We start from the raw sequence: 23,296 nt of genomic DNA, 5'->3' as shown, positions 1-23,296 counted from the left end.
TGAGCTGGGGTGGAGAGGGAAGAACAAACTGTCCCTGGAGAGCCGGGAGACCTGTGCCAGGCACTGCAGGGGCCAGCTGTGCCCCAAGGGCCAGGAGCTGAGTGCAGTGACAGAACTGTCAGCCTGGGAACAGGACAGGCTGGGAAGGGTGGCAGGGTTGTCAGGAGTCCAGGTTATCTGGCACATCCTCAGAGAGGAGATAGGTCTGGGATGAAGCTGGGTGTCAGGGTCTGGATTGGTGCGTCCGTGGCTGGGCTGAGCAGGGCGGCAGCTGGAAACCAGCACCCCAAGCACAGGAGGGAGGGGAACAGGCTGGGGGGGACTGAAGATGACCTTAAATAGAGCCCTGGCCCCACATGTGGGGAGAAGGTGGATGGTGGGGGCCAAGTGAGGCTGGTCAGGCCATTCACTGCTGTGCCTGTGGGGTGGGGGCATCAGCCCAGGGCCCTAGCCCTGTCCGATGGCATGGGCAAAGCTCCTTGGCCACACTGGCCCCTGGGCCCAGGTACCATCTCCAGCCCAGACTGCACAGCAGGGCCTGGTATAGACACAGGTTGCATCTCAGCACACGGATTCCCATTCTGGGACACATGTTCTAGCCCAGGACACACAATCCATTCAGAGGCCTGTAGTTTCTTCCCGGGACATGCAGCCCTTCCCAGGGCACACGTTCCATCCATGGACACAAAATCCATCCCAAGATACGTGGCCCTGTCCCAGGACACTCAGCCCATCTCGGGACACATGTCCCATCCCAGCACACACGTCCTTATCCCACCACACGCGGCCCGTCCCAGGACACGTCCCACTCCGGGGCACGGGCGCGGGCGGGGCCGGGGGCGGTGCGGGGCCGGGGCGGGCGGAGCTCCGGGGCCGCGCCCCCGGGAGAGCCGGGCCCGGCGGCGGCGGCGGCGCCGTCAGTGCGGCAGCGGCGGCGGCGGCGGCGGCAGCGCCATGGCGGAGGCGCCGGAGGGGCCCGCGCGGCGCGGGAGGAGGACGGGAACCGAGGCCGGGGCCGGGGCGGAGGAGCCGGCGGAGGCGGAGCGGGCCGGGCGGCGGCGGCGGAGGTGGATGGCGGCGACCGGGGCCGAGGCCGCGATCGTGTCCGGGATCGGGATGGGGACGGGGACGGGGACGGGGACGGGGACCGGCACCAGGACCGGGATGGGGATCGGGACCGGGACCTGGATGGGGACCGGTGCCGGGGCTGGCAGGGCCCGGTTGGCGCTGGCCGCGGTGCTGGCCCAGCCCGGCCCTCACCCACCTCCCGGGGCAGCTTCCAGCCGGCGGCGGACATCCAGGGAACCACTGTCCTGCACGACACCATCAGCGACCGCCCGCAGCCCCTGCCAGGTGAGGCACCGTGAGGAGGGCCCGCCGGGATGGGCACGGTGTCGGCGCGGTACCGAGCTGCACGGCAGTGCTCACGGCTGACCCTGTCCTGTCTCCCCATCGTTCCTAGCAAGGTACTTCGACACGAAGACGACGGAGCCCATCAGCTTCTTCTTGTCCGGACTGGAGGAACTGCTGGCCTGGCAGCCCAACAGCAATGACGAGTTCAACGTGTCAGCCGTGCCTCTGGCCAAGCGCCAGCCCCCACTCCACAGCAGGAGGCCCCGGACACTGGTGTGCCATGACATGCGTGGCGGCTACTTGGAGGACAGGTACGTGCTAGGTGTGACAAGGAGCTACGAAGGGAGGTGTGACAGAGGAGCTCAATGTCTCAAACCCCGAGGCACTTCTGTTTCTGCCTGACACATCTCCTGCCGGCTCAGCCGCAGGTGAGCAGGGATGGGGTGTTTGGCTCTTGGCACCAGTGCTTGGGGAGCCTTGCTTGGGTTGGGATGTTCAGAGGTGGCTCAGTGCCACAGCTCTGCCCAGCTCCCGGCTGTGAGTCAGGCTCCTACCCTGCCCAACAGCATCCCTCAGCATCCTTCCTGCACTGCCCAACCCTCTTCCCTCTCTGCAGGTTCATCCAGGGCTCGGCCACACGCAACCCCTATGTCTTCTACCACTGGCGCTACATCGACATCTTTGTCTACTTCAGCCACCACACTGTCACCATCCCGCCCGTGGTCTGGACCAATGCAGCACACCGGAACGGCGTCCCTGTGCTGGGTGAGGGCAGGGCTGAGCCTGGGCCAGCCCCAGGAGTGAGGTGGATTCACCAGGACGTGCGGCTGACGCTGCCCTCGCTGCCTCCCCAGGCACATTCATCACGGAGTGGACAGATGGGGAGAAGCTGTGTGAGGCGTTCCTGGCCGGTGGGGAGGAGGCCTACGGTGCCGTGGCCGAGCAGCTGGCCCGCATTGCCCAGCACTACCGCTTCGATGGCTGGCTGGTCAACATAGAGAACACGCTGAGCGTGAGTCATGGGGGCCCTGCTCACCTCCCTGCCTCTCCCTGCCCACCTCTCTGCCTCTCCCTGCCCACCTCTCTGCCTTTGTGCTGTTCCCATGGGGAGCCCCCCACCCTGTGCCCTCACCCACCTATGCCTGCTCTCTCCTGACAGGCGGCAGCGGTGGGGAACCTGCCGCTCTTCCTGCGGGACCTGACAGCACAGGTGCACAGCGCCGTGCCAGGAGGACTGGTGATCTGGTATGACAGCGTCCTGAAGGATGGCACTCTGAAGTGGCAGAATGAGCTGAACGATGAGAATAGGTGAGGCTGGCAAAACTGTCCCGAGCAGGGGGCATGAGCCCACCCCGAACTCAGCATGGCAGCAGTCAGGCACAACCTGCCTGGCCCTTGGTAAGGTCGTGTGCAGCCACAGTGTCTACCCTGCCACTCTGACCATTGTCCCCAGGATGTTCTTTGATGCCTGTGATGGGCTGTTCACCAACTACAACTGGAAGGAGGAGCAGCTGCAGCGCACGCAACAACTTGCTGGGCCACGCCAAAACGACATCTATGTCGGCGTTGATGTCTTTGCCCGTGGAGATGTGATTGGTGGTGGCTTTGACACTGACAAGGTGGGTGTGACAAGGCTGGGCCAGAGTGTGACCCTGGACCTGCCTCGGTACAGGGCCCTGAGCTCCCACTGATGGCCCTGGGCTGCTAACCTGGGGATGAACTGGTGAGGAGTGAGGGATCCCAGAGCTGCTGGCTGTGCATGAAGAGGGAGCTGGAGGATCCCAGTGCTGCCATCCCTGGAGAGGGAGATGGTGCAGCACATCCCTGTGGTGTCCTGCCCCACCATGGGGCCAGTGGAACCTGGGGGGAACAGAGACAGGACAGGTGGCAAGGTGACTACGTGGCCTGGCCCACGCTGCTCACCACTCATTTCTGCAGTCCCTGCGCCTGATCCGGCAGTATGGCCTCTCCGCAGCCATCTTCGCTCCTGGCTGGGTCTATGAGCACCTGGGGAAGGAAAACTTCCTGCAGAACGAGAACAGGTGAGGGCAGCAGGGCGGGTGTTGGGGGAGGAACGGGGCTAGGAGTGCCCTGGGGTGGTGGTACACAGCTACCGGGACACTGTGGCTGTCAGGACACCATGGCTGCTGGCCAGGAGCCAGCTGGCCCCATTCTGCCCCAGCCAAGGCGATACCTGAGGCCGTGCAGGGCAGCGACCATAACACGGCTCTCTGCCCTGATGCCCACCTTTGCCTCCAGGTTCTGGGGCTCGCTGGCTGAATACCTGCCCACGCACAGCATTTGCACACTGCCCCTCACCACCTCCTTCAGCCTGGGCATGGGCACCAGCACGTTCCTGGATGGGAAGGTGGGTGCAGGGTGACAACTCTGCTCTGGTTGGACTGGGCTGGGCTGAGCAGGGGTGTCCCTGCTCTCGGCTCCCCCAGCTCAGCTCTCCCTGTGCTGTAGGATGAAGAGTCTGGGCCCTGGTATGACCTGAGCGCGCAGGACATCCAGCCACTGTACCCAGAACTCCAGGGCAGGCTGAGCACCAGCTGCTGCCTGCAGGACGCCTGGTGCGGGGGCAGCTCCTTGCAGCTGCAGGGGACCATCCCCCCCGGCGAGGAGCGCGTGGCTGTCCGGTGAGTTGGGGCGAAGCCCTTTGCCCCCTCCTCGGCACTGGGCTGGCACCATGTCGGCATGACATGGCCTGCATGGCCCGAGCTGTGTGGCCCTGGGGCCTTGTGGCGTGCATGCCCAGGCTCTGCCCACACTGCCCATCACACCTAACCCAATGCACGTTCTCTTTGTCTCTCTGTCTCTGTCTCTCTCTGGGTGGATTTGGGGTCATCAGCCTCTTCTCTTTGCAGATGCCGGCCCCTCCCAAGCTCTTCCTGACCCTGCTCTACAAGCTGGAGGGGCCACAGCCTGATGACTTCACAGTGGCACTGGAGGTCACCACCTGGGACTCAGGGATCTGCCTTGAGGGCAACCCCACCTCCCTGCCCGGTGAGGACCCTGTCCCCCTGTGCTCTCTGCAGTGAGCATCTGCTGTGGAGTGTGGGACCAGCTCAGTCCCTCGCCCCCTGACCTGGGTCCCTCTGGCAGAGCCCAACGGCCGGCACTACCCCCGGTTCCTGCCGGCACCGCCACCCGGCCTCGCCAAGCTGCTCGCCGCCTGCCACCGTGGCTCCCATGGCTGGACCAGCCGGTGAGTGCCCTGCCTACATCGTGCGTCCACAGGCAGGCATGGGATGCCAGGGCTCCCTGGCACCATTCCTGCTCTGCCTCTTCCCTCTCAGGTGCTATGAGCTGGAGCTGCAGGACTGCAGCCTACGAGACCTCTCTGTGATTGTGTCCCGCCAGCAGCCCAGCCTGGAGGAGACGTCCTTCACCTGCCTCCTCGGGGAGGTCCGGGTGAGTGCCTGCCACTGCTGGGTGGAGACACCTGCCCTGGTGCCACCCTTGTGCTGGGAAGGTGGGTGGGTGCCTGCCCTGACCCTGACCAGTCCTGTGGTTCCCTCGCAGGTGCTGGACATGGCCAGCATGGCAGCCTCCCCAGCGCAGGTGCACAACGTGCTGGCCTCGCAGCTCTGGTGGCAGGAGGGCCCTGAGCCTGAGCAGCTCTCGCTCAGCCTCACCCTGCGCTGGTCCTTCCCGCCCGGCCGTGCCAGATGGTTCCGTGTCCTGAGCCAGGGTGCCCAGTGCCGCCTGGGCCAGACAGCACCGCAGCTGCTGGGGCTGGCCCAGGGCTGCCTGTTCCGTGCTGTGGGGCTGTCGGTGCTGCGCCCAGCGCCTGGAGAGTCCTGCCGGCTGGAGCTGCTGGTGGAGCCAATACTGCAGGATGAGCTGCCTGTGGACCCTGACCGCTGGGGCCGCCTCGTGCTGGTCTATTCTGCGCCAGGCAGCGGCACCAGCTCAGATGGGCATTAAAGCAACTGTGGTGCAGCTTGTGCCATGTCTCCTCCGTGTGGTGGGTGGGCTCTGGGTGGGGGACACAGAGGATGGAGGCTGCCTTTCATCACCCTGGGCTGGTGAGTCCCTCTTCTCCCACCCCTGTGGTTGTGCTCAGCCCTCACTTTGGGGGCCCACTGGGTGCTGGCCAGGACCCTGCAAGTGGCTGGCAGGGACCCCCAACATGTGTGGCCCCAGACTGGGGTACCTGCCCTGAGAACCCCACCAGCTCCTGTAGCTCTCACTGCCTCAAGCTGTCTGCCCACAGGCTGGGGATACTTGCCCTAAGATCCCAAGATGCCCAGCCACACCCCCTCCCCTCAGAGCTCAGCCTGATGGGGAGCTGCCAGCAGGGGCTCTGCAGCAGCCCCGAGGAGCAGCCCAGCATGGGTGGCCGCTGTGCTCATTAACGTGGACCCAGCCCAGCGCCACCAGCCTGCGCTGCCTCCCCTGAGCATCTTGTGAGGAGGAGAGAAAATTTATAGCAGCAATTATTTTCTCACAGTCTGGTGAGCAAGCAATTAGCAGGCAGGAGCAGGCAAGTGCTCCTGCAGTGGGGTCCCAAGCCCTGTCCCCAAACAATGCAAGCTCTGCCAGGGACACCAATGTCAGCAGTGGAGCTGCTGCTCCTGAGGCGGGGAAGGTGCTCAGGAACATATTACCTGATGGCTTGAAGAATGAAGGGCTTGGCCCAGCCAGGAGAGGGCTCCTCATGCAGCACCCTGCTCCCTCACCATGGTGAGGCTGGGAGCCCCAAGGGTCCCCCACTTGCCCACAGGCTGTGGCCCCCTGCCCAGCATGGCCAGATCCACTGTAGCAGCCACGGCCCCGCGCCCCTGCAGCGCAACCAGTCAAAACCTGAGTCGCCCTGGTTGAAGAAAGAAATCTTTATTAATAATTTCAATAATAATAATAATAATCCTTGTAATAATAATAATAGTAATAATAATAATAGTACTGTTTATTAGAATGGTCACACTTTGAAGCATACAGGACGGGCCGGCGCCAGCCCGCACGCCGGGGCGGCGCAGGGGTGCTGTAAGGGAGAAGCCAGTACAGCGATGGACGGAGCTTTGTACAGGGGGGCGGGGGCCAGGGCTATGTACACTGGGAATAGAAAAGGGGGAGCTCATCGCTGGGGCGTCGGGGGCGTCTGCAGACTATAAAGTGAGGTTCGAGGAGTGGCAGAGCCGTAAGGGCGCGGGACGACGCTGCACCCCGGGATGGGCTCCGCAGTGCCCCGTGCCACTGGGCACCGCACCCAGTGTGCCTGCGGCTGCAGCCCAGCCTTGCGGCTTGGGTGGGTCCCTTGTGGATGATGCAGTGGCCGAGACCCCACACCCCGGGCTGGGGGCATCCCGCCGCCTCAGGCAGGGACAGGTGGCCATGAGCGTGTCCCGTGCCGCAAAGCAAGCGGGAGTGGGACTGGGGCAGTGCCTGGCCCAGCTTTGGTCAGGGCTGCTCCGGGCAGGGTGGGAGCGCGGGTGGCAAGGATGGAGGGAGGAAGACGGGGAAGGGGTCACAAGCGAGTTGCAAGCTCCTCTTAACAAAAGTTCCCTTTAAAAGGCAGAGGCTCGTCCCCTGCAATACCTCAGCACCGCGCCGCCGCCCCAGTTCCGCGCTGGAGCTGAGGCCTCGCACACTTGACACGCTGATGGCCGTCAGCGCCGGGGCTCGGGTGGCACAAAGCCAGGTCCCCACCCCGCCACCCGGTCCCACGAGCCGGGCAGGGCGCAGCGCTCTGCCGGCACCCCCAGCGCTGCTGCACCAGGGAAAGGAAGACGTGGTGCCCAGGCCCTGCACCTGGGCGGGTGAGGGCCCCGTGGACCCCTGCAGACCCTCACGCCTGCCTGCACCGGCTCCCTCCCTGCTGGGCTGTGGGGCCGGGGCGCTGGGGGTCCCTCCGGCGCATCCGACCGCCGGTGCTCGCCGCGGCTCCTCTGGGACTCGCGCACTCGGTGTGTGTGGACAGTTGGGACTCACTTGGCTGCTGCCGCTTGGCTTTGTTTCTTTTTTTGTTGGTTTTTTTTTGTTGGGTTTTTTTTTTTAAATTTTTGTTGCTTTGCTTTTAATTTTTATATTTTGGGGTTCTTTTTTTGTGTGTGTGTGGATATTTTTGCCCTTCCTGGTCCCAGAAGGAAACGGCCACGGGTTCACTACAACAGAAACAAGAGAGGCAGGTCTTTCGCTGGAGCACTCAGGCTGAGCTGCTGGCCAGGGGGCACATGGGCACCATCCCGGCCCCCCGGCCCGCACCCAGCCCAGCCCACCACACTCAGCTCCGCAGAGCAGCACGGTCAGGCCAGAGCAGCGCTCCTGCCCGGGGGGCTGCCCCGGGATCCTGAACCCACCCCAGCCTCGTCAGTCCCCAGAGCTGGCACCAACCCCAGCTGGCTCCTCTCTCTCCTATGGGGGCAGAGGGGCTGCTTGGGGGCCTGCTGTCACCCCGAGCCCCAGCGCCTGTGGAGCAAGCATCCCTGCAGGTTGAGCACCCCCGCCTGCCTCGCAGGGGGATGAGCCCTCTGCACCCCAGCCAGGGCAGAGGGGGGACCCCACACCCCGGCTGTGGGAACAGGGTGCTGTTGGGCTGAGGGCTGGCCCCACTCCCCGCGGTCCCTGGGGCAGGCGGATGGTGCAGGAGAGGCGGGCAGGCGGCAGGACGGAGCGGCTGAGGTAACCCTATGGGTGTGGGGTGCTGTGGCCCCACAGAGCCCGGCGCCAGCCCCGGCCACCCGGGCAGCACCCGCGGGTCCTCCGCAGGCTCGGCCTCGGCTCTGTCTGCCTGGTTTGGTTTGGTGCTAGTGAGCATCGGGGGCAGTGGTGGGGGGGCTGGGTCTGTCTTGCTAGTAGGGAGTGAAGCGGCTGTACCCTCCTCGGTATAGACTAGCCTGCAACATCAAAGATGAAAAAAAAGCCAATCAGTATTCAGAGATAGCCAAAGCCTAGATCTTCTCTTTTTTCTCTTCTTTTTTTTCCTCTTTCAAATGACACCAAATTGCTGCTGTCCTTGGGATGTGAGGGGCAGGCAGGGCCAAGGTGCCCAGTGCTGCCTGGGCTCTGTGGCAGCCATGGGTACTGCCCTGGGGTTGCCATACAGCCCCAGGGGCTGCCATATGCCTCCAATGTGTCACTGCTGTGCCATGCCTGCCAAGGAGCCTGCCCCCATCCCTGCTGTGGCACTGAGCTGAAAACCCCTAGGATGTAGCGCCCGTGGTCCCTCACTAGCAGCTGCCCAGGGCTGGGGGTGCCAAGGGAGTAAAAAAAGGCAGAAAAAGGCAGGCTGGCTTTGAGATCCCAGCCGTGAGTGCAATTTTTCATCTTTGATGCTGTCAGAGCTGGCCAAGAGCTGTGGTGCGTGAGGGGCTGCAGTGCTCCCCGTGTGTGGCTGCACGCGAGGCCCTGGGGACACTGTCCTGCACTGGGATGAGAGAGGGGGTCCTGGAACCTGACCAGGCAGCTGGTGTGGGGGGCAGGGTTAGGGTTAGGGTGGCGTGGGAAGTGGCGTGCATGGGCAGGACTGTGCAGGGAGTGAGGGGACGGTGGGGCAGAGGTGCAGGGTGGGGGTTTCCTCTCCTGCAGACAGAGCCAGGCAGGGGCCACGCCATTCCCACTCCCCTCCCACAGCCCCCGCACCTGCCCTGCGCCCCACGGGCTCTGTGGCTGCTGTGCCAGACCCCTCCCTGGGCTGTCTGCAGCCCCCCGGGAAGCAGAGGAAGGCCGAGGGGCTGCTCTTACCATGGTGCCAATGCTGTACGTGGCGGCGGGGCCGATGGTGTGGTGGTAGGGGTCTGCTGCTGCGTACACTCTGCCATAACTAGAAGCAAACACAGCAGTGGGTGTTAGTGACAACAGCTGGGGTCCTGTCTCGCCTCAGAGCCCTCCCTCCCAGCTGCACCTGGGAGCCCCCCAGGATCTCCCTGCTCCCCCTGCAGTGGTGCCAACCCTTTCCAGCCTAGCCCTGAGGGGAGCAAGGGGTCCCTGTTGGCAGGACGCCCTCCCCATGCCTGCCTCTGTCCTGTCCCACAGCACACAAGAGCTGGGGCTGTCAGAGTGGGCAGTGCAGAGGGTGACACGGAGCTCCCCAGGCGCGATGCCCGGTGCTTACCTGTCGCTGTACGCGGCTGCTGCTGCTGCGGGCTGGGCGTACCTGTAGGCAGCGTAGCCCCCCTGCAGGGAGGAGAGACTGGTCAAGGGGCTGCACCCACTGGGGGGTGGGGTTGGTGGCAGCTGGGTGCCCCATGGCACTGCACGGAGTAGTGGTGGGGCCCACGGGGAGCTGGTGCCAATGCCGCTGGGCATGCACCAGCCTCATTACCATTCCCCAGGGGCTTTCACAAACATTAACCTTAAAAAATTAAATTTCCAGAGAAGAGAATGTCACCTCCCCGCTCGCTTTAATGAGGTGTCACGTTAGATAAATCCTTCAGTGCCCGCCTGAAATATCGCTGCTGGCTCCTCAGACATGGAGGTTAAATGCAGGTGTAAGGCACTGAGGCCGTAAATCCTGCATGGTACTAGCCCTGCAAGGGGGCTGGCAGGGGCACAGCACTGGGCACAGGCTCCTGTGTGGTGTGTGCCACCCACATCGTTCTGGAGGAGCTGTACTCTGTTCATGCTCTTGCTGCCTCCCAGGGGAAGGGGCTGGGGGGGCAGAGCCCACCACGGAGCTGCGTGATGCCGCTTGCCCCCTGCGCTGGCACGGGGTCCCCGCCATGGCCCAGCCCTGGACGCAGTGTCACTTACGTAGATCTCAGCTCCGTAGAACCCATCCTGGTAGACGACCCTGGAAATGAGGCAGAGGCATCAGAGCCCAGCAAGTACCCCTGGACGAGTCAAGTGGGTAAGGGCAGTGACTCGGGGCGGGGGGGGCTGCCTCAGCACTGCAGCTGACTGGCAAGGAGTGGCTGTCCAGGCCCCAAAGGCATGTCTGGATTCTGGGCAGGGACCTGGGGACAAGCAGAGGGCACAGCCAAGGGCAGGGCGTGCCAGAGGAGGATCCCAGGGCAGGATCTCTGCTGGGAGCAGCCAAGTGGCCACAGATGGCCATGGCTGTGTCTGTGGCCAGTGCCATCACAGCTGCATGTGCCAGGAGAGAGCTTCCTTTAAACCAACCATCCTGGCTGGAAAAACGTCCTGTGCCTTGGTGCACAGGAAGCTGGTGAGAGGGGTCACCCCGAGGGCAGCAGCCTGGGGCTGGGACAGAGCCTGTGGCCAGGCAGCTGCTGCAGGAGCTGCAGCCTGGTCCCAACGTGCGAGAGCCCGGCGATGCCAATGCAGAGCCGGAGCAGCACACGGGCAGCCCCCACGGGTACTCACGCGCCGTAGGTGGGGATGGGCGGTGGCGGCGGCGCGGCCCGGAAGGTGTTGTAGACGGCACGTCCTCGACCCCGTAGGTGTGCCCCTCGGTAGGCCACGGCCGTTCCCGTGGTGGGGTATGGGAACCCCGTTACTGCAGGACGGAGGGGACACCTGTGGGCTTTCCACAGCAGGTCCACACAGCCCCCACAGGGCATCTGTGGCAGAGCCCACCCCTGTACCCTCAGCCTGGCAGGGACATGGCCCTGTGGGGATGCTGGGCAAGGGGATAGGATAGGGGGAACTCTCCAGGCAGGAGCGAAGGACAGGGACAGGGGCCAGGGGCTGCTCACTGCACAGAGCAGTGGCAGACACAGCACAGAGCTGACATTTGGGAGGAACCCGCAGGAGGTACTGCTGCAGCCTGACATTACCTGCGTAGAATTCGGGGCCGTAGACTGCTCCCACCACCGGGTTCAGCTTCCAGCCTGTGGGCAGGGAGAGCTGGTGAGGACAGGGCACTGTCTCCATGGTGCTCTGAGGGACAACAGCCCTGTCCCCAGGCAGGAGGAGGGCACAGGGGGCTGCACTCCTGCACTGGGCAGGAGCAGCTGCTCTCCCATTTGCCTGCAGGCGTGGAGGGCATTCACTGCCAGAGCTTCATGGCAGCCAGTGCCGGTGCCTGGAAGTGCCCCTGCCTGCTGTAGCCCCTGCTCTCTGGACGCTGGCCCTTACCATTGGTGTAGGGGTTGGCCACCTTCTTGTTGGTCATGACACGGGCCGTGGCATTGTTCACCTGGAGAGAGAGGGATGGGGGCTCAGTGCCTGAGGGACGTGAAGCTGGTGAGGCCGTGGTCCAGGGCCTGTTCGGCTGTGCTCAGCGCGTGTTGCTGCTGCTTCGGATGCCGGAGCAAAGGATGCTGGCTGCACCAGAGAGACGAGACAAGTCTCTGCCTGCAGCCGCCCCGCTGTACACAGATCTGCCTGTGCCTCCAGCCAGCCCAGGCCTCCGTGCTCCAGCTACGAGCGTGGGTCAGGCTCGTGGCTGGTGCCCCGAGAGCTGCGGTGCCATGCTCAGGCTGAGCCGCAACATGCTGCCTGTGAGCTCCTGCCCCGTTTGGTTGGATGATGTTTTCCTTGTCCATGGAGCATTGCTGTGCCCTGCCAGGCTCCCTCTCTGCCATCAGCACTGCTGGGGACATTTTGTCCCACTCCCTCTGCCATGTTCCACCCTGCTTCCCACCACTCGCCAGGCCACCAGCAAGGAGCTGCCGGCAAATGGGCAGAGCCTGAACCCTGTGCTAAGCTTGGAGAAATCAAAGCCTCCAGGGCTGGGCAGCTGCTGGCACTGCAGGTGCGGAGCCCCGGGTGGATCCTCCCTCCCAGCACAGAGCAGGTGGGGACGGCATGCGGGGCAGAGCCCCAAAGCTCCCTGCAGAGCATGGGGTGGCTGCGCGGCACTGTGGGCACGGGGGTCTGCCAGACTTGTCTGTATCAGGCAGAATGCATCCCCAGCTGACACCCTGGCTCTCTGTGCACCTGGGAGGTTCCTCTGGGCCAGACACTCCTTGTGCCAAGCGACGACCTTCCCGGCAGCCGACACACATGCTCCCGTGCCACATTCAGGGACACATGCACGCGCCGGGCCCAGCTACCTAGGGCACCCGGGACCCGGAGCTGCCCCCAAGCGTCCCATAGCCCGGGCAGGGGACACGCACACGCAGGCATGGCACGGCACTAGCACACTTATCTGAGCACCTCAATCTTCCGGCCCTCTACGATGGTGCCATTCAGCTTCTCCCGTGCCCGGTCGGCATCTGTGCTAGTTTCAAAAGTTACAAACCCAAAACCCTGTGAGCAGAGGAGAAAAGGAGAAAGAAAGAGACAGAGAGAGACAGAGAGAGGGTGTGGGGACAGAGAGAGAGAGGGGGTGAATCAGGAGAGCTGGCGCAGGAGGTGAGGCTGCCACAGTGCAGAGATGAAGAGCCCAGACTGGGGTCCCCGCAGGGGCCAGGGGTCCCGGCTGAGGCCCAAGAATCACCCACAAGCTGGGAGAAGAGTCTGGGAGAGGGGCACAGAAAGCGGGGAAGATACAACAGAGACATCCAGACACAGAGGGACACGAGCTGCCCATGGCGGGACAGAGCGAGCCCTCTCCTCCCTCCGGTGCCGGGTGAAGGGACCCACACGACCTCCCCAGTTGGTGCCAGGGCTGCCCCGACGGGGTGCTGCCTGCCAGGGTCCCATGGGACAGGAGAGGAGGGGAGAGCAGGTTACAGCACTGCTGGGCAACCTGGCTCCACTGACACCCTCCCCGGAACTCACTGTACGGTGCTGGCCATGGGCATCACCCACCTTGGAGCCCCGCTCATTGAAAATGATCTCCACATCCAGAATTTTCCCGAATTGCTGCAAGTGGAGAGAATAGAGGGGTGAGTTCCTGCAAAGCCCCCAGCCCTGCACCCAGAGCTGCTGGCATGGGGCTCTGTGCCAGGGATGGGCAGAGGGCTGCCTTGGAGGCCACACCTGGGGACCCCCAGGGTCATGCAGGGGAAAGCCCTTGTCCCTCCCACGGCTCCCGCTCTGACAGGACTTAGGGAGTGTCATACAAAATTTCCTTAGCTGGCACTGCTTTGAGTCCTAATGAGGGCTGGGAAGGGGACAGTGGAGGGGGACAAGGGCTCTGTGCCACTCCTCGCTCCACACACAGGGGCTGGGCAGGATAGGCCCTTGGGAGGTGGCAGTGCCAAGGTCCCAATGGTGCCACGGGGCAGCACTGAGCAGGGAGCAGGGATGTGATGGCTGGATGGAGCCATACTCACCCCAAACATTTGCCGCAGGTCAGGGTCCCGGAATCGAAAGGGAATGTTGGAGACATGTAACCTCTTGGGCTGCTGCTTCTCTGTGTTGTCTGAGGAGTGTAGCTGCTGGCTGTCTGTCTGTGCCGCCTCGTCTGTCTGCTGGGGGAGGCACCGCTGCCATCAGCCCCTGGCCATGCCAGCCCTGTGTCCCCGGTGGGAATGTCCCCCTGCCCTGCGCCTGGCCCTGCCTGCCCCCAGGGATACCCTGGACCCTGTGGTCCCCCAGGTTCTGGGCAGTACCCCACGGGTGTCCCTCCACCCTGGTGAGCCAGGGGATGATGGTGGGGCTATGGGGATGCTCGGGGTGGGGGTGCAGACGCTGCACTCGGGACCATGTGGAAAGGCTGTAAAGTGCTGAGCTCAGCACCTTCCTGGTGTGCATTCCAGCCCTGTAATTGCCACGATCTTGTAGAGCAGAGCCAAGCAAGTGGATTACGAGTAATTAGAAATGATGGGAGGGCTGGGAGGGGGAGTGATGGTAGGAACACCCAGCCTGATACCCTGTGGGACTTTGGTAGTCCTAGGACCCTCCTGGCAGCTCTAGCACTGCCGCGGTCCCCCGCAGCACGACTGTCCCAGCTCCCCTCAGTGCCCCTGGCACTGCCCTCAGCCCACCCATGCCCCCGAGCCTTACCGGTACCGTCTGTGTCCCTGCTATGGACTGTGTGCTGGCGTCGGTGCCTGGCTGCTCGGTGTGGCTCTGTGCTGGTGTGTAGAGGGTCATGGCGTGCTCCGGTACTGTGCTCTGCCCCGAGTAGTCCTGCGTGGGGTGGGGGTGTGGTGGTGCGTACTCTGCGGGGATCCCATTCTGGGGGGGCGGGGGGTACTGGGCCGGGGGGTAGGGTTGAGCCATCGCGTCTGGTGGAGCCGTGGCGTCCTGGTTACCCTGCCAAGACAGCGGCACCATCCCCCTCAGCTGCTGGCATACCTGGGCTGCCACTTGCCCCGGGATGGGGTTCTGATCTCCACAGCCAGACCCAGGCCCACCCACCCGACTACACCCCAGCCTCTGGTGTCGCCCTCAAACTGTCTCTGTGCTGTGGTGGCTTTGGGGTCACATTGCCAGCAGCTGAGCTCCATCCTCTCCTGCTCCTACGCCCTGCCTGCCCAGTGCGCTGGGGCTTGGGTAGGAGGATGGAGGCCTCCATGTAGGGTTTAACTCCTGAAGCTGGAATATCCCTCTCCTTCGGAAGGGAGACCTGGGCAGGCCCCCTTTTGGAGCCCAGCACAGGGCAAAGCAGAGCCCGGCCAGCAGCATCATGCCGGGAGCTGCACAGCACCGGCACTGGCTGGGCAGGCTGGGAATGGCATCAGGGAGGGATGCTGATGGCCCCTTGGCAAATACCAGGCAGGAATCAATTAACTGCTAAATATTTGATTAGGCCCTTTGCTCTAACGCAGCTGGCTTGGCTGCCTTGGTCAAATGGGGTGAGCTGCACCCACGACAAGGGCCAAGGGCTGCTGGGGTTTGCGTGGGGCTGGGAGTGCAGTGTGGGGGTCCCAGGTTGCACCTTGTCTGCACACGAACCCAGCCACCAACTGCCCATCTTCACAGCCCAGCGCACACCCATGGCCTCTCCCCGCTCGCACACGTGTGTGCTGCACCTGTGGCCGGCACAGCTGCAGCCCCCAGCAGCAGTCCCAGGGCTGCGTGGGGCAGCGCCCGCAGCCCCTTGGATGCTTTACAACGTGCTGCAGCAGCCTCTGGCCTGTGAAATCCATCTGTGGCTCAGCCCGCAGAGACAAGCTCTTTAACTGTGTGTGTCGCCGATTTATGCTGGGGAAGGATGGTGGGGGTGGCAGGGGGGACGCGCTGGCAGCTGCCATCCCCAGCCCGCAGGGCTGTCGCGCCTGTGAGGGTGGCAGCAGGGCCGCACCGGGGACACACGGAAACCCAGCGGGAATAGCCCCGCTGCAGATCTGCAAGTCATCAGCAGCATCGGCAGCACCGGCAGCGCCTGCCCGCGCTGACTCAGCTGCTCGGGGACGCGCCAGCCCGATGCACCTGCCTGCGTGGGCCGGGGCTGTCACGCTGCAGGGGCCGAGCCCGTTGACGGCACTGCCCCGGGACGGGCAGCCGGGAACTGCCCACACCACTCCTGCCCACACTGCAGGTGCTAATCCCAACTGGCAGGCTGCAGGGCTCCATCCTGTGCTCACCTGGGTCTCGGCACCCAGCTCCTCTCCAGGGAGCAGGCAGACACCAACAGTCACGGTGGTCACACTCCCAGTACCTGCCTGCATCCCCAGCGCCCCGTGTGCCTCACTCCCTGCCTGAATCCCTGATGCCCTGTGCCCATCCCTCCCTGCCTGCATGTGCAGAAGCAGGAGCAGCCCGCATCCCTCCTGCCTGCTCTGCACTGGACACATCCTTGCTGTCACTACAGCCAGGACCAGCCACCAACACGCAGGGACCAGGATGTCAGTTGGCAGACAGAATGCAGGGACTGTCCCCACCTGCTCAGGTCCTGGGCCCTCCCGGCATCTTGTCAGCCTGTCCCAACAGCCACGTTTGTATCAGTTATTAATTAGGACTGTCGCAGTGCCTGTCAGCCCGGGTATTATTTCTTTCAGGGACCATTAGGTTCCCCTGGTTGCTGCTCATGGTGCTGGGGCTGCGGGTGCTGCAAAGACACAGATCCATGGCTTCCAGCGCCTCCCGTCCTCTCCCAGTGCCTGGCCACCCCCACTGGGGACAGAGCTGCTCGATCGGGGCTGCAGTGGGTGAGGGTCCCATGGGGAAGGGAACGCTGACAGGTTTGGCTGTGTGATGCCCATTGACATCTCGCTGCTCAGTTCCACAGCCCATGTTGCCTGCACCACTGAACAGCCCCATCCCTGGGCAGCCCCAAGCACTGAGGGTCCCTCTGTTCCTGCCGGAAAGTGGCTGGAGCCCCTTCTGGGGTGTCCCCCTGCACTGAGCACCCAGGGGGTCCAGGAGAAGTACTCTGGGTGCTCCCAGCTTGGGGTGCCTGGCCATGTGGGGAGCCCGTGGCACAGTGCTGGCCTGGGGGTGCCAGGGACAGGGTCTCTGATAGACATCCCTCCCTCCTGGGGTGCAGGGACACTCCCACACGGTGCTTTTGACACTTGCAATAAAAGAAATTCTGATCCTTAACAGCCCTTGGCCTCTTTTAAAACGAGACAGATCAGTTCAGTGCCTAAGCCTGGAGCAAAGCTGGCAGCATTTAACACAACACAGGGGGCACAACCAGTACCCCTGCACCTCTGCTGCCCACCTGCTCAGGCAGGTACCAGCAGGATCGTGGCACAACCCTGTGCTGAAACACCCCTGCCCCGGGGATGGCAGTGGAGAGGCTGGGACAGGGAGCCCAAGCTCCCCTGCCTGGTTTCCCCTGTGCAGTGTCCCCCATATGGTGTCCTCTGCCCAGTGTCCCCCGCCCTGCCCACGGCTCAGTCTTGCACCACCAGCCCTGTGCAGTGGCTGCCACAGCAGGCGAGGGGTAGATATTATCTTTAGCTGATTAAATGTCCCTCATTAACGAGTTTCTTTAATTAATGGAGTTTTTTTGTTTGCTCCACTTGCTTTCTCCCCCCACACTCTGCCTCCTCAGCACAATCCAGGCCATTTCCTTTCAAGTCATTTAGCGCGTGGGGCCAGTTCCTGCCGACACCGCATTTTGGTGATTGTGCCTGTCAGCTTGGGGCTGACAACGCCGTTTCCCACATTTGCTTCTTTTTAAGAAAATAACATGCCAGGAGCCCCTGGATGCAGAGGACGGGTCAGAGCAATCAGCCGAGTGCAGAGCCCTGCACTAACGACGAGGCAGCTGCCAGTCACGAGCACTTGCGATGGACCACCAAACCTTGGCCATGACCGGCGTCCTGCCAGCTCCGTGTGACAGCGCCGCATCCGAGTGCCTGCAGTTATCGGCTGCCCACCAGCACCTGTCCCCTGCTGCCACTGCAGCCGCCACGGACGTGCCCCGTTTCCTCCAAGCCTCATTGCCATCCTGCTGTCTTGGCCCGACCCCAGTCCCATCTCCAGCCCAGGGCAACTCCCACCAGCTGATTGTGCCCACGGCTGTGCCCTTCCTGTACTGGGCAGTACTGATGGTGCAGGGGCGGCACAGCACAACACTGCCTGGTCATGGCACAGCACTGCCTGGTCATGGCATGGCACTGCCCAGTTGCAGTTGACCCTGCTTGGTCACGGCACCATTAGGTCATGGCACATAGTACAGCTGGGCTTGAAGCCACATGTGGAGTGGCGGAACAACTGGAGAGGGAATACAGTCCTGTCACTACACACCTCCCCACCCTGATAGTGCTCCCCACTGCCTGTGGCTGTCCTGCTCCTCCCACTGGGAACCAGACACCTGCTGTGGGAGAAAAAGAGGGGCCCACAGCACCACAGCATCCACAGAATCCCCCCAGGTGCTCCTGCAAGCTGCAGAGCCTCAGTAAGCATATCCTGCAGGCAGGGCAGGGCGGGCAGAAAGGACTTTGGTGTGACCTGGAATGGCTCCTGCATGCTTGCTAATGCCAGGGCACACCCTTGCCACATCATGACGGAGCCTGAGGTCACTGCTGAGCACAGGGAAGGGTGCTCAGCAATTCCTAGTGCCTCCTGTGGGGGACCCGCTGTGACCACCAGCAGGAAACTGGAGCGAGCAGCAGCCAGGGAGACTGACAAGACCATCTGCCCTTATGCCCACTGCCCTGGTGCAGGGTGGTGTGGCACTGTGCTGAGCAGCAGAGACAGATTCAAGAAATGCCCCAGTGGACGCAGAAGGGTCCTGGTATGGCCCAAGGTAGCCCCCAGCATCCTGGGCCCACGCAGGCATCACCGTGCCCAGCACGACTCATCTGCGTGACAGATGCAACGCTCCCCCTTCGATCCGGCCGCTCGCTCATGCTAATGACTGTCAACATGGAACAGAGGCCATGAAGGGGAAGAAAATTACTCCCTGAAAAGGAATTGACTGATCCCTGTCATTTCTCACAAAACCACTGACCTGTAAATATTTCATTACCCCAAAAGCTGTGCCATCCATACAAAGCAGTGCCCAACCCTGTGCAGGCACCGGCCGCAGAGGTTCTGGCTGCGGGGCAGCGCGGTCAGGGTGCCCCAGGAGGGACGAGCCCCGCCCACCGTGGGGATGTCAGGAGATCGTGGTGGGTCGCTTATCTGCAAAGGAGGGCCACAGTGATCCCACAGAGAGCTGGGGGGCACGATGGGGATGGACCCTCTGGAGGAAGCAGTGAAGGGGTGAGGAGCTGCAGAGACCAGTGGTAGCAGCTGCTGCACTGAACGTCTTCATCACCGAAGCGCAGGGAGGGGTGAGAGGTTGGTAATGGCATCTGCCAGGGATGCTGCGGTGGGAAAGGAGTGCTCCAGTGAGCAGGCAGGACCTGAGGGGGAGGAGAAGGAGGAGCAGCGGGGGGAAGCAGAGCAGCCTGTTGGCACGGGAAACACCATCTTTCTGGCTGCCACACACTGTCCTGGCACTCTGCATCCCCCTTCCCTGCTCCTGCCCTTGGTCCCCCTGAGCCCCAGCTAACAGAGCCAGGGATGCTGCTGCCCCTGTGACCATGGGAGCCTGGGGAGGACAGGCGGAGCGGTGGCGGCCATGTGACGTCCAGGAACGGGGATGAGACAAGACGCTGGCCCGGGCACACAGCAGCACATGTGTCCCTGTCACCTCCAGCACGGGGCAGAAGGGGCCACGGTCCGGCCCCAGCTCCTGGTTCTGCCAGCTGGAAACTTCGGAGATGAGGCTTCATGAAATATTCATGAAGTAAATGGTGCAATTTCATCTGCATTCAGCCAACTTCATGTATATTTCAGAGTATTATGAAATGATAATGTTGTGTAACCAAGGCGAGACGGGGGTGCTTGGGGGGGCTCCCGGCCACCCCCGCCCGCACGGCCGGCAGCTCCCAGCTCGCCATGTACCGGTGCCACTGCCCCGGGAGGGACTGACGGCTGTGTCACCGCCGGGGACACGGCAGGATCAGGCATGGCAGTGGGAGGAACAGAGCTCCGGGACGCACAGCCCTCTGGCTCCCTCCTGAGCAGGGCCCGACATCGCCAGTGGGGCCTGGGCTCACCCATGGCAGCTCCTGGAACTGCCAGCAGTGCCGGGCACACCTGTAGGAGTCCTTGGTGGTGTCCCTGGCACAGCTCTTCCTCCAGGCACACCGGAGCAAGTCACAGCTGGTGTACGCAGTGTTGGCTGGGATTCCCAGCAGTGTTTGGTCCCCAATGGCCACCAAAAGATTGTGACAGGTGGCATACGGGGCACAAGCTAAGCTGCAGAGCCCAGGGATGGGCTGGAGGCAACCTGAGTCCTCATCAACATCCTCCTGAACTCTGCAGGCACCAGAGCATCAGATGTGGGTGCCCATAGATCGCATGGCTCAGGGGTGACCAGTCTGCTGCTCCAGTGGGCCTGGGGGCAGCTGCTGTGTTCCCCCCTGGAAAGGGCTGGGGCTCTAGAACCCACACGTGGAGCTGCCAGAGCTGAGCTGCATGGAGACAGCTCCAGACACTGTGAGCAGTGGGATGAATGGCCACATCCACTGGCCTCATACTTCCCACAAGACCCACACCAGCTCTACTGCCATCCCCACGTCTGGCCCCACAGCTCACAGGGCTCCAGGAACCCAGCTGAACCCCGGCCCTGCACCTGCAGAGCCCCTCACACCCCAGGGCCCACCCACAGACTCTGTCACACCATTGTCGCCATGCTGGGGCTCTGGCACAGCTGCATGTGGCACTTGCTCGCCCAGACAGTGTGGGCACTCGCGGCACCACGGACCGATGTGCGTGCCCGGACAGTGCTTGCACGCAGCCCTCTCTAATAGGCAGCCAGGAGCATAATTTTTCCTCTAATTACATATTCAGCACTTCTGAGAAAATGAGATTTTGGTAATTCAATTGGACTGAGAAGCAGCGCTATAATAAAATGAAATTTGTAACAATTGTGCAGTTAAATTAGTTAAATGGAGAGGAAGGAGCTGTGGAAAATTGACCCCTCGATCTCCTAAAGACTAATCAGACATTTGAACCGGGTTGTGCTAACAAAGCCCCTGGGGTGTGCGGCACAGAGTGAGGGGAAACCAGAGATGCCACGAGGGAGAAGCTGGAGAACAGCCGGGCAGCTTGTGGTGCCACAGAGGGGATGCCCCTGCTCCAGTCCTGGGGTGGGATGGGATGGCTTTGGCAGGGAGTGTGCCAGGTATGATGCTGGAGCCATGCCCTCAGTGGCACTGGCCATTGCCAGGGCCTGGCCACTGGGCCCTGGCAATAGCTGACGCCATGGAGGCCACTGTCCCCACCGGCTCCTGTCCCCACACCGCATCCTTGCTGGGTGCACTGAGGGTGGCGGATGGCCCCTTTCTGCCAGCAGGGACGTGGGCACACATGCCTGGCAGTGTGACCAGCCCTGAGTGGGGACAGCCACCGCAGGACACCTGGCCAGGGACAGCACACAATGCCAGGCTGGTGGGGAGAGAGGCATCCCATGGGCTGGAGGGGCTCTACGGCAGGTACAACGTAATTAGCCTCAATATTTATCTTGTTGCTCGTCTTTTCTATTTTTTCTTGTACAAGAAAAGGAGAAAAAGACGAGTTTCTCATTTGCAAGTTAATTAGTCTAATTACCTCTAATTAAGGGCTCCCCACACAATGCAGATCACAAATAAGCTGCCACTGTCGCCTGCTCCCACTCTTCTCTCCCCAGTTTTGATTTTCCACAGGAGCTGTTTGAAGGCTGTGGCCAGCGCCGCAGTGGGAAGATGCCAAGTGGATGCAGCCAGGGATGGGGGAGACAGATGTGGGATCCCACAGTGTGGGACTGCTCGGCTCCATGGCCAGTGACTTCAGGCATGCACAGGGATGGTCCCTCTGCTGCTCCCTTCGGGGACCCCAGCACAGAGTCAGGGCCCAGAGTTCATTCCGGGGAACTCCAGCCTGGAACCCAGGTGTGGATCCTGGCTGGGCACAGCAGGGCTTGTATGGAATTTGGGAACTGCACCCGACCCCTGGCAGGCAATGCCCACAGCACTGTGGTGGCCACCACAAACTCTTCACCTGCTGGGACGCTCCAGGGAGTGAGGGGGCACACCTGCTCTCTCCTGGCCACTGGAACGCCAAAGGGAGGTTAAGCCCTGCTGTGGCTGCCCATGGGCAGTGGAGGGGTGAACCCTGCAGCAGCCCACAGCTCCCAGCCTGCAGCTCCCAGCCTGCTCAGTGGTACTGGCATGTCACTGAGTCAGTAGCCACAGCATGGCCAGGACTGCAGAGCCCCTGACCACACACTGCTAGGCTCACACCAGTACTGGGAAGACCCAGCTCCTTCCTTGGACATTTAGTTCTCTCCTGTGCCCAGGCACCCTTCCCAGCCTTCCCAACACTGGCACTTCCCCACAACTTCCCACACCCTCCCGGCACCCAGCCCCACATCTGCCTACAAAAACCAGCTGCACCAAAGTGACTAACACCCTTCCTGGAGGGGCAACAGCGCCCTTGGTGCTCCCGGCTCCTCCATGGAAGCCCAGTATTCCACAGACACAGAGCCCCCATACACAGGAGCCCCCATCCCCGTGGAGAGAGCAGCCAGGCAGCCAAGTGACCCTGAATGTCCTGGAGGTGCCTGGCGTGCCCAGCTGCAACGCCCAGCACCCTGCCCAGCCCTGGCTGCAGACCATGGAGCTGGCCTGGCCTGGGGGCTGCACAGGAAAGTCATGTTTCAAAAGCATTTTCCTATTTCAATGCTGGCCTCTGAGCGGGGGCAGCCCCAGGGCCGGGGGTGGTGGAGCTGGTGGGGGTGGCCTGCACCCGCTCTCCTAATTAGCCTTCTTTGTTACATTCCCCCCCCCCCACTACATGTGATGCTTTAAAGAATGACAGATACTAAATCTAATTTAATCTACTCATTCACCCATCACTACAGCACAAAAATAGGAATATACCTATAAAAAGAGCATTGCCAGGCAGTGTGGGCCAAAATCACAGCTATTGTGGGAAAAGCAGCTTTGCAAAGCTAAAATTAATGTCAGTGTTTTCAATATAAAAAAACCCAAACCAGAAAACATGTTTTTGGGGCTTTAAGGCCTGTCCTCACTGAGCGGGGCAGCTGCCACAGCATGGCCAGAGCTGGGGGCCACTGTGCCAGGTCTCACATCCGTGCGACGCACGAGCAGGGGGAGAAACCCGGTTTGAAACGAACCCGCTGCTGCAACACGCGACAACACTGCTCGGAATAGACCTGCTCCCTAAAAATATAACATGCTAAACTTGGCAGCAGCCCTTTTGGAAAGGAATTTTCCAAGCAGGATTTGCAGAGGCTGTTTCCCAGCGGACCAGGCGCTGCTCAGCCAAGTCTCCTGTGCCATGGTGTGACTGTGAGCACCGGGGATGTTCCCGGCGAGGAGCATCTCAGGGGCAGCACTGCAGCGGGGTTCAGCACACCTGTACACCAGCCTGCGCTGGGGTCAGGCCTGCACATGGCTGGGGCTGCACCAGGGCCATGCTGGAGTAGAGCACTGATGCTGAGACCCAGAGCCTCAGAGTTCAGGGTGAGCACCGAGCCTTGTCCTGCAGCCATCACTTGCTCACTCACAACAGCAGAGATGTGTTTCAAGAAGTGACTGGTTCCCTGTTAACAAAATGAAGCCACCAAAGTGTCCTTCCACACCCAGATCCTCACTGAGCAAGAGACAAATGTCCCTGCCAAGCCCCACCGAAGGACACAGTGCTTCCACTGGCCCAGGCAGCTCTGCTGCAGACATGCACCCACCCTCCTGTGGCCCCTGCCCTCCAGCCCTCCAGAAGCCCTGCTCTTGGAGCACAGCAGTGCCAGGGG

At 62.4% G+C, this 23,296-nt stretch overlaps 2 protein-coding genes across 16 annotated transcripts in view; one reads left to right on the top strand and one right to left on the bottom strand.

The window, feature by feature from the left end:
• Positions 1–954: 954 nt before the first annotated feature.
• Positions 955–5,306, top strand: ENGASE (endo-beta-N-acetylglucosaminidase). The gene is made up of 14 exons (XM_039562591.1): positions 955–1,067; positions 1,277–1,353; positions 1,463–1,664; positions 1,970–2,118; positions 2,208–2,365; positions 2,513–2,661; positions 2,807–2,972; positions 3,292–3,395; positions 3,613–3,721; positions 3,823–3,995; positions 4,208–4,362; positions 4,462–4,564; positions 4,656–4,770; positions 4,882–5,306. Exons 1-14 carry the CDS (start codon positions 955–957, stop codon positions 5,284–5,286), a joined length of 2,178 nt encoding a protein of 725 aa, XP_039418525.1. The 3' UTR covers positions 5,287–5,306.
• An 870-nt stretch (positions 5,307–6,176) lies between these two features.
• RBFOX3 (RNA binding fox-1 homolog 3) overlaps positions 6,177–23,296 on the bottom strand; it is a 140,283-nt gene continuing 123,163 nt past the window's right edge. For 11 of the 15 annotated variants that reach the window (XM_039562130.1, XM_039562135.1, XM_039562137.1 and 8 more), the window contains 11 exons: positions 14,098–14,349; positions 13,425–13,562; positions 12,958–13,011; positions 12,361–12,453; positions 11,338–11,398; positions 11,037–11,090; positions 10,624–10,756; positions 10,051–10,090; positions 9,413–9,474; positions 9,043–9,121; positions 6,177–8,195 (listed from right to left, as the gene is read on the bottom strand). In XM_039562130.1, the coding sequence (XP_039418064.1) occupies positions 8,151–8,195; positions 9,043–9,121; positions 9,413–9,474; positions 10,051–10,090; positions 10,624–10,756; positions 11,037–11,090; positions 11,338–11,398; positions 12,361–12,453; positions 12,958–13,011; positions 13,425–13,562; positions 14,098–14,349 (1,011 nt within the window). In that variant the 3' untranslated portion in view covers positions 6,177–8,150. The remainder of the gene's footprint in view (positions 8,196–9,042; positions 9,122–9,412; positions 9,475–10,050; positions 10,091–10,623; positions 10,757–11,036; positions 11,091–11,337; positions 11,399–12,360; positions 12,454–12,957; positions 13,012–13,424; positions 13,563–14,097; positions 14,350–23,296) is intronic. The other 4 variants (XM_039562138.1, XM_039562139.1, XM_039562141.1 and 1 more) reach the window with 4 other exon arrangements.

This window comes from Corvus cornix, chromosome 18 (genome assembly GCF_000738735.6).
Source record: "Corvus cornix cornix isolate S_Up_H32 chromosome 18, ASM73873v5, whole genome shotgun sequence".
NCBI classification, from domain to species: domain Eukaryota; kingdom Metazoa; phylum Chordata; class Aves; order Passeriformes; family Corvidae; genus Corvus; species Corvus cornix.
Note: the sequence above shows the minus strand (reverse complement) of the source record. Positions and strands in the feature narration are given on the sequence as shown.